The sequence below is a fragment of the Chrysochloris asiatica genome, unplaced genomic scaffold (assembly GCF_000296735.1).
Source record: "Chrysochloris asiatica unplaced genomic scaffold, ChrAsi1.0 scaffold00041, whole genome shotgun sequence".
Lineage (NCBI taxonomy): Eukaryota > Metazoa > Chordata > Mammalia > Afrosoricida > Chrysochloridae > Chrysochloris > Chrysochloris asiatica.
In genome coordinates, this window is record NW_006408559.1 from 12,567,607 (window position 1) to 12,586,800 (window position 19,194).

At 42.1% G+C, this 19,194-nt stretch overlaps 1 protein-coding gene across 1 annotated transcript in view; it reads right to left on the minus strand.

The window, feature by feature from the left end:
• Nucleotides 1-19,194, minus strand: part of ZC3HAV1 (zinc finger CCCH-type, antiviral 1) — a 79,526-nt gene continuing 60,332 nt past the window's right edge. Inside the window, exons 9-13 of the mRNA XM_006861243.1 lie at nucleotides 18,275-18,377; nucleotides 13,304-13,391; nucleotides 10,031-10,161; nucleotides 9,522-9,655; nucleotides 1-284 (exon numbers count right to left, since the gene is read on the minus strand). Coding sequence (XP_006861305.1) covers nucleotides 1-284; nucleotides 9,522-9,655; nucleotides 10,031-10,161; nucleotides 13,304-13,391; nucleotides 18,275-18,377 — 740 coding nt within the window. The remainder of the gene's footprint in view (nucleotides 285-9,521; nucleotides 9,656-10,030; nucleotides 10,162-13,303; nucleotides 13,392-18,274; nucleotides 18,378-19,194) is intronic.

The window sequence follows — 19,194 nt, forward strand, 5'->3', positions numbered from 1 at the left end:
CTAACTAATCCTACAAGATTTGTCTGTTTCAGAATACTCAATCATGTATTCTGGGTAGATCTGATCTTTCTGAAAAATGACAAAAATAGAGGGATTCAACCTTGTATCCACACAACTGTCATAGGAAGTTTCCATGTCATAATACTTGGAAGGAGGTCTCGTGTATGTCACATTTCCTTCGACGAAATCACCAACGAGGACCCGAGCTACAAACATAACTCTGGTTTTTTCATCAGATAGGCAATTTTTGTGGGAATGGAAGGCTTCTTTGGAGAAGTAACTTCCTAGAAACAATCAGAAAAAAGGTAAAAGTCAAGGATTATTATAAAAGTGTTGTAATTTCTTAGGATATTTTACGTATAATCAGTTGGTGGGTATCTAGTAAATATATGTCAATGTCCCCTTGTTGGGTGCCAGCGTGTCCATTTTTGACTCATACTGACTGTCTATGACACCGTGAACTGCTCCACAGGGATTCTAGGTTATAATCTTTAGGGGGCAGATCACCATGTCTTTTCTCCCACTGGTGGGCTCAAACAGCCAGCCTTTCCATTAGAAGCCAAGTGTTTCACCTGCTGCACCACCACACCACCTAAGAGATTACCTTCCAGATGCTTATAAGCCTTTCTTTTTATAGGTTTCCCTGAGATCTGAAAGTAGAGTGTTCCTATGAAACCTAAGCCACACTAGTGTGAAGCTAAGAAGCTATTGTGTTACTGTTTAATGCTGTCAAGTTAGTTCTGACTCACGGAGACCCTGTATAGGGTTTCCATAGGCACGACTATTGTGGCATTGCTGGACCACAAGGTAAGTTTAAGCTGCAAGGTCAGCAGTTCAAACCCACCAGCTGCTCCTTGGAAACCCGACAGGGTCACTATGAGTTGGAACCGACTCAACGGCACTGACAACAACAAAAACCTTATGGTTAGCAGTCTAGTGCTTATCCTACAGTGCTACACCAGGTCTCCTAGAAGCAATTACCATTCCATAATTAATACAGGAAAGATTTTTAAGCCATCCTGGTGTGGCACTGTGGGTTAATACTCAGGACTGCAAGGTCAATTTGAACATCAATGTCGGCGGTTCAAGTTCACCAGCAGCTCCTCAGAAACCCTATACAGGGTCCCTATGAGTCGGAACCGACTCAACAGCACTCAACAAGAACAAGACGGAAAAAATAGCCTAAAATTTATATATTACATAAATATATACAAATAATACATAAAACCTAAAATAAACAACAAATAGTAAAACCAGGTATAATACGATAAATTCATATAGGGCTGAGAACCTGAAGGTCAGCAGTTCGAAACTACCAGCTGCTCTGCGGGAGAAAGATAAGGCTCTCTGTTTCCGTAAAGATTTACAGCCTTGGAAACCCTATTCAGGGTCGCTATGGGTCGGAACCGACTCGACGGCACTTAACAACAACAACAATGTAAAGTAGAAATATGAGAGGACTTCAAAAAATTTGTGGCAAAATTCCATTATCTTTCAATTCCATTTTTTCCACGAATTTTTTGAAGCTCCTACCTATAATATGTAAGCTCACCAGCCACTCCTCCTTGGAAACCCTATACAGTGTGGCTGTGAGTGGAACGTACTAGCCAGGAGGTACTTAACAGAAATTCACAGACATCACGTTTGAGGCTGCGATTCTGAGTGTAGTTCCCTGGGAAGGCGCTTGGTGGCGCCATTCTCACGGCTCCGCTTCACACTGTCAAACAATCTGAATACTAGTTTCATTTTTCTTTTCCTCTAAAAGCAAAAACGCTCTTCAGAATTCTTTTGGTTATCAAAAAGAGGTACTAATGTAGGTGTTTCATGAGCATGAAAGATAGTAAAGCAAACTTTTGAAAAACAGAAGTATGTGTCATTAAGAGGTGGTAGGCGGTCCGGAGGCAGGAATTGAATCCTGGTATACCGCATGGAATTTGAGAATTGTATCTCTGAGCCAAAGAGCCCTGGTAGCATAGTGAGTTATGCATTGGGCAACTCTATAACTTGCCTAACTGCAAGGTTAGCAGTTCAAATCCATTAGCTGCTCCACGGGAGAAACATCTCTGCTCCTGTAAAGATTTACAGCCTTGGAAACCCTATACAGGGTCCCTATGAGTCAGAACTAACTCGACAGGCACAGCACCACCAATGAGCCTAGAGTGGCGCTCCAGGATAAGCACTAGGCCACAAGTTCAGGTTAGAACTGCAAAGTCAGCAGTTCAAATCCACCAGTCGTTTTTCAGAAATGCCGCAATACAGGGTGGTTATGATTTGGAACCAACTCACCAGCACTTGACAACAACCATTGCGCCATGACTTAATACAGAGACGACCTTCTGAGGGGAGAGGGCTACCCGAACAGCTCCCGAGGGAGAAAAACGTTATTGAGTTCATGGTTTTGCAGATTTGTCTTTCTCACTCCTCTCTGAAAGGTTCCTACCACCTGCCTCTAGTGCTTCTTCTGTGCCTCACTCCTGAGAAAAATCATCATCTATGAAATAAGACTAAGAGTCCTGGTGTGGTACTGTAGGACAAGCACTGGACTGTGAAGCACAAGGTCGGCAGTTCAAACCCACCAGCTGCTCCTTGGAATTCCTATACAGAGTCACTCTGAGTCAGAACTGACTTGACAACACTTAACAACAACAACATGAAATAGGACTAAGTATATTCTAAGTACTCCCATGGATAAACATACATGATCAGAGGAGTTTTATAATAACAACATTAAGATTCTCACGTACATCTCAAAATGCTAACATTTCTAAATAAGTGTTATTTTTACAGTTATGCATCTAAAATAAACGCTATGAAAGTATCAATAAAGAATAGATCTGACTTAAAGCAAAGGGAATGTAATCAACAATCAGGAATTTCATTCCTTTTTCATCCCCTTGGAAGTACATTTTCATTGCTTGATAAAGCCATAACATCTCAGTTTCCAAATTTGAAAACAGTTGTACATACATTTTAATTGCACTGAATTATTTCCGTACTTCTTCAACTGAATTTTTAATTTTATAAGGAAGTCTAAATGCTTATTTGGATATGTAGTGACTTTTGCTTATCAATGCTAAGTATATTGCATTGGGCAAATCTGCTACAAAAGACCTCTTTGAAGTGTTAAAGAGCAAAGATGTGTCTCTCTGAGGACTAAGGTGCACATGACCCAAGTCAGGGTATTTTCAATAACCTTATATACATGTGGAAACTAGCTAGACAGTGAATAAAGAAGACTGGAGAAGAGCTGTCACATTTGAGTTATGGTGTTGGGGAAGAATATGAAAACATGGGACAGCCAGAAGAACAACCAAATCCGTCTTAGAAGAAGTGCAGTGAAAATACTCCTTAATAGAAAGACATTATCTCATATACTTTGGCTATATTATCAGGAGGGAACATTCCTTGGAAAGCATATCATTCTTGGTAAACTGGAGGTACAGAGAAAATGAGGAAGACCCTCAATGAAATGGATTGACACAGTGGCAGCAACAATGGGTGGAAACATTAGGAAAATCATGAAAGACCAGGTTCTGTTGTATACAGGGTCGCTATGGGTTGGAACCGACTTGAAGGCGCCTAACAACAACACCCCGAATCAAAGACTTGTGAAATTAATTTTTAAAAAAACTGATTTTTTTAGACAAGTATTAAAGAGCTTTGGAAGATACATTTAGCAATGTTCATCAAACGACGTACGGCATTAGGCAAATGTGCTGCACAAGACCTTTGTAAAGTGTTGAAGAGCAAAGATGTCAGCTTGAGGACTAAGGTGGCGCCTGACCCAAGCCATGGTATTTTCAATAACCTCATATGCATGTGAAAGCTGGACACTGAATAAGGAAGATCATAGAAGAATTGATGCCTTTGAGTTATGGTGTTGGAGAATATTGAAAGTGCCATGGGCTGCCAAAAGAACCAATAGATTTGTTTTGGAAGTACAGCCAGAGTGCTCCTTAGAGGCCCAGATGGCCAAACTTTGTCTCTCATACTTTGGACATATTGTCAAGAGGGACCAATCGCTGGAGAAGGATATCATGTTTGGTAAGATGGAGGGTCAGAGAAAAAGAGGAAGACCCCCAATGAAATGGACTGGCCAAGCGGCAGCATTGATGGACTCAAACGTGGCAACAGTAATGAGGTTGGCCCAGATTGGGCAGTGTTTCGTTCTGCTGCGCATAAGGTCGCTATGGGTCGGTACCGACTCATTGGCACCTAACAATAACAACAATTCAGAAAACAAAACCCATTACTCTATGTCACTTCAGGGAGTTTTAAATCAGCTTATATAATCTGGAGTCTTGGTGTGGCACAGTACAATAACTACCGGACTGTGAACCACAAGGTCAGCAGTTCACACCCACTAACTATTCTTTGGAACCCTATACAGGGTCACTATGAGTCAGAATTGACTCGACAGCACTTAACAACATATAATCTGGAATGTGAGTACAAATTCTTCAAGGAATCAACTCTGAGACTCAACCGTGTGACCCACCCTCCTCCTAAGACCTGAACTGTTTTGCTGTTGCAAAAATTCCTCTCAGGAAATAGATATCCTGGTCCCCACTGGCCCAGGACACCCTCTTTTCTGGCCTGGACTCTTTTATCCATTCTTCAGGTGATGGGCACTTCAGCTGTCTCCATCTTTTTGCTATTGTAAATAGTGCTGCTATGAACATTGGTGTGCATATATCTTCTTGTGTTGTGGCTTGTGGGTAAATACCAAGTAGAGGAATTGCTGGATCATAAGGTATTTCTATTTTCAACCTTCTGAGGAAGCGCCATATTGCTTTCCAGAGAGGTTGGACCATTTTGCAGTCCCACCAGCAGTGCAGGAGTGTCCCAGTCTCACCACATCCCCGCCAGCATTTATTGTCCTCTACATTTTTGATTTTTGCTGTTATTGTTGGTGATGATATCTTATTGTTGTTTTGATTTGCATTGGCTTGGACTCTTGATGCCTCCAAATTGATCTTTCCACCTCCAATCTAGATCATTCTCCTTCCTAAAGCCACTATCCTCAAGATAGAATCTGTCTGACTGGTCAGATAAAGACTAGCGGAAGCCTGACACTATGAGCCTTGGTCACCTTTCAGGTCTAGAATGGAACTTACTCTCATGGCTTGATTCTCACCCAAGCAGTAGACAGATCTATGGGGGACGGGGGGAGGGAGGCGAAACAACACCACTAGTGAGGTACTCACACTATAAGAATAGTCAACCAGTGGAGATCAAAAGGGCAACGTTTACCTAAGGACAAAATTCAGAAGAATGGAGAAAGGAAGAAGAGAAACAAGAATCACAGGGAGGAAGTGATGGGACATGGAAAGGGGGGGAGCTGTATTATTTCTTGAATGTAAAACTGATGATCTGCTCCATAAATCTTCATTCAATTCACACTAAAAGTTAAAAAAAAAAAAAAAAAATCAAACTCCTCCCCTAATAGGACTTCATTCAGGCTCTGTTCTCAGCTCCCGGTTCCAGCCTCAGTGTTACCACTCCACAGGACTTCCCACGGCTCCTCCTGGTGTGCCCTGCTGTCTCCAGCTGTCTGTGAAGCTGTCGTCTGCCTGAAACACTTTCTCCCAACTTGGTAGTTTGGTTTTCCCCCTGACTGGATTTTCTTTGTCCCACAAGTTTCACTTGACTTCCTACCATGTTGTTTTTCTGCAACCTATTTTGATTCAATTTCTAATTCAGTCCATAAACTAATGTCATGGGATCAGATCATCAAAACACTGTGCTTATTGGTAGAAGTTTTGTAACAAAAACGAGGGAGTAGTCAATCTTACAGTCCAGAAACAGAGGAGCCTAGGACCATCATGGGAGAAGAGCACAAGCGGAATGTGGGACCTTATCCAGAGAAGCAGCAACACCAGAGATGGAGGCAGAGATGAGGACATGGAGAGAGGGAGCAGCCGGGGACTCTAAACTCCTGGAAAGAGAAAAGCTGTGTGCTGGTGACCAGGAGGCAGGCTTACAGAATGTGCCCTTTGATTGTTTAAATTATTATATATTTGTGAGTGTTTCTGTGTACATCCTCCCATCCCCTCCAAAATAAAAAAAAAATAAAAAACAGGGAATAGAAGCAAATACTGTTAAATGATGATGATGCTCGGAGGAGATTGTAATCATTGCAATGAAATGATGGTGTAAAGCAGATGTTCTCCCATGTAAACCATCACTCAGTTCACAACAAAAACTTAAAACAACGAAAACACTGTGCTTTTTTTACATGCAATTCTTTTTACATAACCAAACCTCCATGTCATCATCACCTATGACAGAATTAACAATATTTCCTAAGAAGTCATCTACATTCACATATCTCTGATTGTCTCAAAGCTGTCTTTTTCAAAATTGGTTTGTTCTAATTAGGAACCTAAGAAGGCACCTATTTTTGCATTTGATTGTTAATCTCTAAAGTCCATTTTATTTGATAAGAGTCCCTCCTTTTTTATGCCATTAATTTGCTGGAGAAACTAGACCTTACAATTTTGAACCCCTTAATTGTTGCTGTTGTTTAGTGCCATTGAGTAGGTTCCGACTCATACAACCCTATGGTTTCCAAGGAGTGGCTGGTGAATTTGAACAGCTGACCTCACAGTTCAAACTGACTTTGTGACTGAGTTCCTACTTATCCTACAATGCCACAGGCCTCCCAAGCCCCTTAATATACTAACCCATCATAAGAGTGAAGCTAATAGAAATTTCTGGGGGTGGAAACATTTTATAACTTCACTGACCAGGAGCCTTGTAAAGTCTTGTGAAGCCACTGAGATGAGGCGCTAAATGTTTCATTTTACTGAATTTTCATTCATTTACATGCATATGGATAGGCATAACAATTGCTCTCTATTCGCCTCAAGCACCAAAGTCAGGAGTCAGGAATAGTAGGAGTAAACTGGTGTGTGGCTAAAGGACTCCAAAAGAGCTGCCTTTTTTGCCATGAGACCAAAACTGGATGGTATCTGGCTTTAATTACTGAACATTTCAATCAAAGACTCTGTAGATGCCAAACAGGGTAGCTAGAGTAGTGGTTACGAATTGGGCTGCTAATCTCACGGTCAGCAGTTCGAAACTACCCACTGTTCCACGGCATAAAGATGAGGCTTTCTGCTCCCGTAAAGATTGACAGCCTCAGAAACCCTGTACAGAGTCACTATGAGTCAGAACCGACTCCACGGCACATAACAACAACAGAACAGAACAAATTCTCATGAAATACACACTTTCTAGAACCATCCATGGAATCTGGATGAACCCCTGAAATGATGGCCCTGAGATCATCTTTCAACCTGAAACAAAAATATCCTCTGAAGTCTTCTTAAAACCAAATAGGAGTTTCTTGTTTTAGCAGACTGGCTACCTTGAACACTGTATTTTTTAAGAACTAGCTACATGAAACCAAACTTGAGAACAGCAACTGGAAGTATTACACAGGAACCTTAGGGGGAAGAGAGTTTGTGTTAGTGGCGGACACCTCAGAAAAGGAGGCTGAGAAAGGTTGCACAATTGGAAGAATGTAGTTAATGTCACCGAATTGCCGATGCAGGAAATGTTGAAAATGATGTTATGTTTTGCTGTGTGTATTTCTTAACCAAACAAAAGCATATTTTTTTAATAATGACAAAGCCACATGTGGCTAATGGCTACCATTTTGTTCAGCATCGCTTAGAATGAGAAAAGCCCATATTCCCAGAATCTAAAAGAGCACCTAACGTGTAAAGTGGAGTTCGTAAAATTTCATGAATTATAAGGGTTGGGATAGATGTCTTCTGAAAAAGCAAGCAGCGTTTTTTATCTTTAGGTGTAGAGACTTCAAGCTACCTCCTTGATAAAGAATTTCTTACCTGAGGGAAAAATGATGAGAAGGGAGCCCTTATAAGGTACTGACTGATGTGCTTGCTGAAAACTCACAAGTTACCATCCTCCTGACTTCTGGTAGGAAATGTTCTAATGCCATGGCTGACTACTGAGGAACCCTAGTAGCTCAAAGGTTAAGAACGTGACTTCTAACTAAAAGGTCAGCAGTTCAAACCCACCAGCCACTCCATAGGAAAAAGATGTGAAAGTCTGCTCCTGTGAAGATTTATACACTCAGAAATTCTAGGGGCAGTTCCACCCTGCACTACAGGGTTGTTGCGATTTGGACTTGCAAGAGCCAGTGGGTAAAATAAATGGCTGGCTACTGGGCTGCTTGCTTTTTTGAGATGTGTGTGAATTTCATCTCAGTCATCTGAGTTGAGCCCATTATGAAACGGTTTCATTAAGATGAACGGGCATTTGTTTGGTTTTTGAATCCTCACACAAAAAGTTTTAGGAGCGAAGAGGAAAGCTGGAAGGGCTTTGTGTGGCAGCAGCTCCGTTATGCTTGAGAGCCCAGTGACAGTGTGGCTCAGATGGGAGAGGTCTAGCTCCCACTGTTGATTAGAACCCATCAGTGGGAGCAGGCAGGGGCAGGAGGCAGGAAGACCACAATCAGAACTGGGCAAGAACTACAGATAGCAGATGGAGAGTTTCGCCAACACGTGTAAGACTCTTGTCACTCCCAGAAAAATACCTAAATCTAGAGCAGGGCCAAGTTCCAGCCAGCAATTCAACCACAATCATTTGGACATTTTAACATTCATTTGAGCTTTTTTTTATCCCCCATGAGGGCTGTGATGGTTAATTTTATGTGTCAACGTGGCTAGGCTATGGTTCCCAGTTGTTTGGCCAAACACCAGGTTGCTGCTGCTACGACTGAGTCGGTTCAGACCCATAGTGACCCTTGTATAGGGTATCTGAGGTTGTCATCTTTTTCCCATGGAACAGCTGTCAAGATGCGGCTGTTTTCAATAGTGAATAGTTGCTATCAGGACTGACTGTGAGGGTTGGAAATGTAAAGGTAGACGTTTTGTAGCAAAAGGAGGGGAGTGGTTGACTTTGCAGTCCAGGAGCGGAGGTCCCTGGAGCCATCAAAGGAGAAAAGCAGAGTATGGGACCCTACCCAGAGAAACAGTGACGCCAGAGATGAAGGCAGAGATGATGACGTGGAGAGATGGAGCGGCTGGGGACTCTAGACTCAGAGAGGGAGAGGGAGGTATGCTGATGACCAAGGTGCAGGCTTGTGGGGTACAGGTTGAAGATGCATGGAGGAAATTGTTACCATGGAAATGAAATGATATACGATAGGAGGAATGTAAAACTAATGTTCTCCCATGTAAACTATCACATAATTTACAATAAAACATTCAAAAAAAAAGATGAGGCTGATTCTGTAAAGATTGACAGCCTTGGAAACCCTAACAGGTCGCTATGAATGTGAAACAATTCAACAATGGTGGGTCTGGTTTGGGTTTAAAGGCATCTTGTCTACTGTTTAAGAACACTGGTAGCAGAATTGGTTACATGTTGGGCAGCTAACCTCAGGGTTGGCAGTTCGAATCCACCATTTACATACATCTTACAGTAGAAACATAAATAGTGCCTGATTTGTGATTCTGTTGAGTAGGCATCTCGATTTCAGCACAAACCTTTTCCGTATTTGACTTCATACATTCCATGTTTGGTCCAGTCAAAATTGTCTTCACATATCGTCTCTACATAGCGGCGGTCAGTTGCATGAAACAGGATTTTCTCATTGGCATTCTTCATACTCGATTTTTTCCTAATATAGGAAATGAGAGACTTAATAAAAAGACCCTTCCTCTCCCACTCTGGTTAAAACACAAATCCCAGCTAAAGTCTAATCCTGGTCAGATATGATTGTACCAGAATTCAGAATGGAGCTACGAGCACGAAGGCAGTAGCTATGAAAAAGTCAATTTATAAAAATATTTAATATGACAGGCCTATACAATCAGTGAATTGGGAAATTATAAAGCTGAAAAAGAGAAGCTTGGATTTACACACTAAAAAGACAACTAGAGATTGAAGAAATCACTGAGTACTATAATACTCAGCGAATGTAACTCGAAAAGAACAGATCCTCAGTAATTCCATCTAACTTTATGTAAGAAAATCAGCTCGTTGGGACACTAACCTTTGGTAAGCATTCAAGAGCTTTGTATTATGGATCTTCTTGATCTTTTCAATCTTGAAATTTCTCATAGATGCTTTAAAACTCTCACTTATGTTATTATACTCTGGAAGTTGGGTATTGATGATTGACAGCTAAAAAGAAATCAATAAAAACTTTGAGTGTGAGGAAGGAAACATTTTAAACCTGGTATATCCAGCCCTGTAGCCGCTGAGGTGGGGTTGGTAGGGGATTGAGAAGCCCGCTCAGAAGTGCCAGCTTTAGTGAATCCACTCCTGGTGTGGTGCTATGGGTTACTGAGCTGAACTGCAAAGTCAGTTTGAACCACAAAGTCAGAACCAACTTGACGGCATTAACAACAAGAAGCGCCAGCGGCCATTTGTTCGGGCAGGCATAAGGTCAACAACACATTGTGGCTACAGAAGGCAAAGGTAGACCTGATGCTGTATGAATGAGCTCAGGGCCTAGGCAAGTTCCAAGCCCAATGCTCTCAAACCAGGGTTGGATCAAAACTACTTGGAGAAGCCCACACCCACTGCTGGAGCACAGTTAGGAGAGGAGATGCTACGGGTATAATCTTACCAAACCATGTGGGTGGGGTACCATTTGTCTGATCCCACAGATAAGCTGCTTCTTAAACTCCAACTAATGGACAAGGAGGCCTGGTAGCACCATAGGCTAAGCACTGAACTGTTAACCTGAAGGTTGGCAGTTCAAACCCACCAGCTGTCCCACAGGAGAAAAATGCTTGGTAAGATGGAGGGTCGAAGAAAAAAAGGAAGACCCCCAACAAGATGGATCAGCCAGGTGACATCATTGATGGACGCAAGCGGTAGTGAGGTTGGCCCAGGATCGGACATTGCTTCGCATGGGGTTGCAATCGGTTCCAACTCGATGGCACCTAACAACTCTGGCAGCGTATTGGTTACGAGTTGGGCTGCTAACCTCAAGGTCAAGATTTTGAAACTACCAGCTGTTCCGCCGGAGAAAGATGAGGCTTCCTGCTCCCGTAAAGATTTACAGCCTCAAAAACCCTGTACAGGGTCGCTATGGGTCAGAACTGACTCAACGGCACTTAACAACAACAACAACATTCCAAACAAAAGTGTTTAAGCATGTCTCTATCATCAATTAATGGTTGCAGACAAGTTCTCTCAGTAATATATTTGTCTTAGTCTCATTAGGATAAGTTCTGTTAGTAAAATAATGTCTTAGTCAAAAGGTCCAATCAAACCAATGGCTTCCAAGAGGATGTGCTAGGTCAGTTAAATTCAAGGCAGAGAGATCGGCTCAGAAGGTAATGTTACTGTTGTTAAGTGCCATCGAGTTGGTTCAAACTCATAACAACCTTGTATAGGGTTTCTGAGGGGGAAAGATGAGACGTTCTGCTCCCGTAAAGATTTACAGCCTCGGAAACCCTGTACAGGGTTGCTATGGGTCAGAACTGACTCGAAGGCACTTAACAACAACAACAATAGGGTTTCTGAGAAGCAGCGGGTGACTTTGCACTGCTGATCTTGCGGTTCAAACGACCTTGGGATCAAGTGTTTTAATCTACAGCGCCACACAATGAGGGCTGGTTTTATGGGGATTTCAATGGGTCATCTTGACAGATTTTCTCAAAGGACACAAGACAATCACAGGGATTATTAGAAATAAGTTTTATGAAAATTGAAAACCGAATTGGTAAGAAAAATGATGGGAAAATTGTGCCAAAGGATTTTTCTCCATCATGACAACACACCCGCTCATCTTCCAGGGTAGCAAGGGATGTCCCACAGGAATTTTCTTGGGAAACCTATGCCATTCACCCTACAGTTCTTGCCTCTTCAGACTTCTTTTAATTCCCAAAGTTCAACATTTAAAGAAACATGACCGATCCCCTCAAGGACGCCCAAACTACCATTTGATTTGGTATAAATCGGAGCGCACAGACATCTTTGGAGAAGGGATAAAGAGATGCAAACACCACCTTCAAAAATGTATAGATCTAGACGGAGGATATGATAAGAACAAGTTGCACACATTTTTATTATTTGTATTTAATAAATGTTTCTATGGTTTTTTTGTCACAATACTTTTCAATGTACCCTTATATGGCGTCCTGGTGTGACGCTGTAGGATAATCACTCAACCACAAGATCGATTTGAAGCCCAAGGTGGGCAGTTCAAACTCACCAGTTACTTCTTGGAAGCCCTATACAGGTCACTTGAGTTGAAACCAACTCAACAGCACTTGACAACAACAACAATATATAAAATTTGGAAAAAATCCAAAATAGGTAAATCCATGGGGGGCAGAAGGAGAGACACTGATTGGGTGACGGGAAATTAACTATTTAATGGCTCAATGGGGACAGGGTTTCCTGTACGGTGGATAAAAATTGTTTGGATTTAGATAGAAGTGGTGATTTCACAGCATTGTGAAATTAATCAGTACCACTGTGTTGCCCACTTTAAAATGATTCGTTTTATGTTATGTGACTTTCACCTTTATTTTTTAAAAAATAGAGGTACAGATATCTCTGCTTTTTGAAAGTTCGCTTTACGCCACTTTGCTTTTATGAAAGACCTACATTAGTACCTGTTTTTGTTAACCAAAAAAAAAATCTGAAGAAGATTTTCACTTATACGAAAAAAGGCAAAAAGTGAAACTGACTTCTAGAGTTTGTTCTGCAACAAGCTGTCAGAGAGCGTGTGCACCCGAGCAGGGAGACTGGTCACCCCTACGTTCCTGCCACAGGAACTACCTACCCCTCAACTCAGCATCTCGGCACCGAGCCACCATAGCTTTGAACTGTGTCTATGAACAATGCATGTCTGAGTTAATTTAAAGTTCATGTCTTGTTTAGTGTGATGTGGTCGGTGGTTTTCTGAGTCTGGAAGTATTTCTAAAAGCTTTCCCATATAAACTAATGGTAATTGCTTCTTCATATTATGCAATTTCACCTTCCAAAAACTTCCATAGGAACAATCTACTTTCGGATAGCAAGGGAGAGCCAGACTCATAACTACCTCACACGGTTGTTAACCAATTTGCCCAAATCACATCGTGTGGGACTGGGCTCTGTACACAGTGAGGTGCCCATCGTGGTTGGCTTTCTCTGCTAAAGGAGAGGAGTAATGTCGTCATCAGTACATTTTCTAATGACGAATCTTGATCCAAGAATTTTGGAAGCAATTCATTCATATAAACAAGGAAATACCCACTTTTATACCAAAGTACTCTTCCCCACCTTCAAATGATTCACCCATCAATGTGGCAAAAATCCTTACCGAATATCCGCTCTGGGGTTGGTGAGTGTTCTGCTGCGGAGAAACATTCAAAGTGGCAAGATTGGATGGGGACGGTGCCAGCTGACAGCTACAAATAAGAAAAGAGTACAGATTTGCTTGGTGGCTCCCTGCTCCATATGCCCAAGAGACTTTCTATCTAGAGTTTACTTGAGAAGTCCAAGATGTTTGTTTCTGTTAATTCCTTTTGGACTGCATCCCTGAATAATCCTGGAATTTTGTCTACACTGTTGTTCCTTAAAGCAAAAAGTGACATTTTACTCATTTATTTTAAATTTTTATTTATTTATTTTTAAAAATGTTTTCCGGTCCAGAGCCATTTTCACAAATCTAAGATCTCTATTGGTCTCCCTTGGTCTGGATCAATGAAGAGTAAAAAAATCAAAGGCTCAAGGAAACAATCAGTTCCAAAGACTTTAAAAAAAAAAAAAAAAAGACCACTGGACCACACAAAGCACAGCCTCCACCATCGCCCGGAGACGGGAAGACTAGGTGTGCCCAGCTACCACTACTGACCATTCTGAAAGGAAATAGAAGGTCCTGGACAAAGGTGGAGAAAACTGTAGAAAAAAACTCAAATTCACAAGAAGATCGGACTTACTGGTCTGACAGAGACTGGTGGTACCCCTGAGAATGTGGCCCTTAGAGACCCCTCAAACCTGGAACTGAATGTACACTGAGATCACCTTTTAGCCTTACAACAGATGTGCCTACAAAGCAAACAGTAACATCTGTGATGAACGTCTTCCTCAGAACAATCCACACAAGACCAAAAGGGCAGCATTTGCTCCCAAATCAAAGCTCAGAAGGCAGGAAGGAGCAGGAAATAAGGATGAATGGGAACAGAGACCCCAGGAAGGAAATGGGAAGGGTGCTGATACATTTAGCATATATTTAGATACAACCAATTATCTTGAAACAAGTTGTGTATAAATGGTTGAATGGAGAACTAATGGGCTCTGTAACTTTCATCCAAACCACACACAATAATGGATTTGCCAGTAAAGTTTGGACGGGACAAGTGGCACTTGAGCTGAGTTCTGTATTTGGATCCATGAGCATGATAAGGAAGATGTTCTCAGGCAAGGCAAAGAGCACATGGAAAAGTGTGGGACATACGTAAACTGTGGAGACAGACAATGGATTGGTAACATACTTAGAAATGCCACAGACCAATGTCTTCTCTCAGCAATACATATATGCACAGAAAGAACCGTGTAGCTTGGCATCAGGAACGCCTACACTTAATAAAAAAAAAAAAAAAAAAAGTTTGTTTTGTTTTTTTAAATATGATTTGGGTAGAAAGTTTACAGAGCAAATTGGTTTAACCTTCAACAATTCAAACACATTTTGATTCATGATATTTTTATTGTAATCATCATAATACAGCAGCATTCTTCCCAGTTCCTCCCTGGAGTTACCATTTCCGTTCATACTGTGTGGACTATGTTATGCCAATTGACCCTAATGTCCCTGAAAGTACAGCTCTGAGGCCAGAGGCCTCAGTCTACAGTCTTTACCTCATCTGCTGCTGTGTTCTCGCTGGTGGAGACACACTGGAAGTTTCTCATTTGTTTCTAAGTCACAACCACAGGTCCGACTATTTTAAAATACAGCTTTATTACTATTAAAAAATAAGCATTGTGAAAATGGCTCAGGACTGGGAAATATTTTTTTAATTAATAAAAATTAAAAATGAATCAATGAAATGCCACTTTTTGCTTTAAGGAACAACAGTTTAAACAAAATTCAGTAAGACATCCTATCACATTTTAAGGTGAGCCAATTCCTCGCACGTCTACGCCACCTCATGGCGTCCCATGTGTGTCAGAGTAGGACTGTGCTCTGCTCAGTTTGTGGGGGTTTGTTTTTTTGTTAGTTTTTAACATTTTTCTGTGCTTTTGATGACAGTTTGGAGTCTTGGTATGGTACCATAGGATAAGCGCTCAATCGCAAGACCAGTTTGAACTGCAAGATCAGCGGTTCAAGCTCACCAGACACTCCTCCCTATGCAGGGTCGCTATGAGTCAGAACCAACTCAAAGGCACTTAACAACCACAGGTGACAGTTTACACAGCCACTCTGTTTTCCATTCAATAGCTTATACACAAATTCTTCTGTGACACTGTTTTTACCATCCCTGCAATATATCAACATTTGCCTCATCTCTGCCCCTTCCTGCTTTTTCATATTTTGGGGTGGGGTGGAGGGTAAATGTTAGCCTACTGGTCTCCTTCAGTTGATGGTTCTCTGGAGCACCTTTGGTATGGATGTTACTGTTCACTTCATAGGACCGTCCATTATTAAGAGTCTTGGTGTGGCACTGTGGGATAGAGCGTTGGACCACAATATCGGTTTGAACCACAAGGTTGGCAGAGTTCAAACTCACCAGCTACTCCTTGGAAACCCTACCCAGAGTTGCTTTGAATCAGGACCGACTCAGTGGCACTTAACAAAGAACCACAACATTATTTGGATGAGGGGTGCTCTCTGGGATGGCTTTAGCTCCACATTGTTGTTGTTGTTAAGTGCCGTCGAGTCGGTTCCGACCCATAGCAACCCTGTACAGGTTTTCAGAGGGTGTAAATCCTTACAGGAGTAGAAAGCCTCATCTTTCTCCCGCGGAGTGGCTGGTAGTTTCGAACCGCTGACCTTAAGGTTCGCAGCCCGATTCGTAACCACTACGCTACCAGAGCTCTTTATGAAGGGCTATATAGTCTCATACGTTCCTCTAGTCTCTATCACACCAACACATGTGGTGTTTTCTTACGAATTTGAGTCTTTTTTTCTATATTCTTCTCTTATTCTAACTGGGAGCTTGCTTCAATTGCATTTCTGGTCAAAACCATCAGCTCTGGTAGTCAGGCACCTTCTAGATCTTCTGATCTTAGGGTCATGCAGACTGGGTGCATGTGGTTCATTAGTCCTATGGACTAATTGTTTCCTTGATCATTGGTTTCCTTCCTTCTTTGATCCAGGCAGGAGGAGAACAACAGTTATAATCTTAGACGGCCATTTGAAAACTTTAAGATCCCAGATGCGGCTCACCAAACTAGGAAATGTTATCTTTGTGTTTTGTACTATGTTATCCTTCCATAGGGTTTTTAATGTCTGAGCTTTTGGCACTAGATCAGAGTTTTCTTCTGAGGCAATCTGGGTGGATTTGAACCTCCAAGCCACTTGGTGAACAGCTGAGCACTTAACAGTTTGTACCACATGGGGACTCATACTTGGAAAAATAGAAGATCAGTGAAAAACAGGAAGGCCCTTAATGAGACGGGCTAACACTGGCTGCAGCCACACCCTCAGACATAGCGTGGATTACCACTATGGCGCAGGACCGGGCCGTGTTTTGTTTTGTTGGACGTAGTGTTGTTATGAGTCAGAACTGACATGATGGTACCTAACACCAACATTTTACATCAAAGTATCCACTTATGCTGTAATATGGTTATTGAAAGGAGCTCTGGTAGCGTAGTGGTTACAAATCAGGCTGCGAACTGCAAGGTCAACAGTTCAAAACTACCAGCTGTTCCACAGGAGAAAGATGAGGCTTTCTGCTTCCCATACAGCCTCGGAAACCCTGTGCAGGGTCGCTATGAGTCTGAACCAACTCCACAGCACATAACAACAACAACATGGTTATTGAAAAGAGCATGGTGGCTCTGCGGGATAAGTACTGGACAGCTAACCACAAGGTCAGTGGTTTGAGCCCGCCAGAAACTCTGTGGGACTTAAGATGGGACTTTCTACTTGTGCGGAGATTGGCAGTCTCAGAAACCATATGGTTTCATAGGGTCGCTACAAATCAGAACCAACTCACCAGCACTTAACAACAAAACAGCAACAACAGCATAGGATATTCACAGGATCATTGAATCATATAAACCACAACATGGAGAAGTGACCGTGATTAAAGCTTGCTGTATAAATGAGGAGCTGCAAAGGCACTGAAGTATCCAGATCTATACAACCAGCGAGGCCTGTGGTGCTACTGTGATGCTAAGCAGCTTTCAGTGAAGTTTTGAGATAAACAGACTAGGAAGAAAGGCCTGGCAATCTGTTTGCAAAAATTCACACGTGAAAACCATGTGGATCACAAGGTGCTGACTGACTGGACATGAGGACACCATGAGTCGGAGCCTGTCTGACTCAGTGGCAGCTAACAACAACAAGTGGCAGAGGAGAATTTGAACCCAGGTACTTTACATCTGTCACCCCACGTGGCTTCGATTCTGAAGCAGAGTCAGGATCAATCCTCATTCCTGCCACCGTGATCAAGCTCAGTTCCCATTCTTGGATCCTTACAGGACACTGTTTGTCTTTACTGTCCCTTTTCATAAAATACACTGAATTCTTAAAACCAAGAAAGCCTAGTTAGAACCTCTTGAATTACACATAATCACATATTACGCAGAAAAAAAAAAAACTCCAAACATTTTGGTGATCAAGGCATATTTTACTGATGAGTTCATGAGTCAACAGTAGAGTTATGTTGAGCACCCGCCCCGCAGCAAACTCCTCCCCCTCAAAATCCCCTTCAATCAAATTTACCTTCCCCAAAACCCACACCCAGGTCCTGCTTCATCCTTCTTTCTCTCCAGCACACCCCATGCCTCCTTCCACATGTTCCACTCTCTATAAATCCACTCAGAAAAACTGAAGAGACTCAAAATCGCAGAGCAGAACACTATCCAGCCACAATGCATGTTCATCTAGCTATTCACAGCCAAACTAGTAAGAACGGAGTACGGGTTTTCTGGCCTAAGGCTATCTCAGCTACATGGTGCAGCCTTACAAACCAACCGACTCAGAAATAATTAAAAAGAAGCAGCAGCACCATGCCAGCCGGAATGTTCCAGAACACTGAGTCCAAAGACGTGAGGGCTCCAATGAGGTCGGAGCTTGGACATCTCAAATGTTTCCCGGAAAACGGAGCATCAGGACACTTACTCTGGCCCTTTGAGAAGCTTCTCCATATCCCTGGAAGATACAAATTTTGGTCTCCTGGTGACATCCTTTTGAGTTTTGGACACTGTGTTTGTCTGAATCATCCCTTAAAACAGAAAAAAAAAAAAGAATCAACAATTAGTCCTAGAAAACGACTTCCCATTGGTTTAAACTTAATGGAGTCTTGGTGTGACGCTGTAGAATAAGCACTGAGTGCTAAGTTCAACCCATCGGCCGCTCCTCGGAAACCTATGCAGCGTTGAAACGAGTCAGAACCAACCTGATGCACTTCACAGCAATAACACTAACCTAAAGGCTGGTGGTTTGAACCAACTCAGCAGTGCCGATGAAGAAAAGCGTGGCAATCTGCTTACATTAAGATCACAGCTAAACAGCAAGAAGAGACAACAACCAAGAATGACGTACACGGCAGCATCACCCTGAACTCAATCGACAAAAGAAAGAGTCAAGAAAAAATAAAATGATAAAAATATGATCAAAACAATTACAATGTGAAAGAAAGTAAACACAGAGGAACAGAGATCCAGGTGGTGAGGTCAGGTAGATTACAGTATAAAATAAACTGTCTTAAAGAGGAAAGAATTCATGTAACATAAACCATAACAATGGGGTTGGGGTGGGGGTTTTAGTTCCGGTGTTGGGGAGGGTAATACAAGAAGGGGGAGGAGGTGGAAGAACAAGATAGATAGGGGAACACTGAGACAGGTTTGCAAGGCCTAAGTGAGACAGAGGTAAATAGTGATGCATGCTCAGCCTTGGAACAACAGGGCTCTGTGATACAGGGATCTAGGCATACTTTGAAGAGGGAAATAATACTAAAATGCTTTACTGTCTTATGAATATTGGTTTCCCTTGCCTTGCCTACTATTGTAAAATAGACACTTGAGTGGGATAGAAAGGAA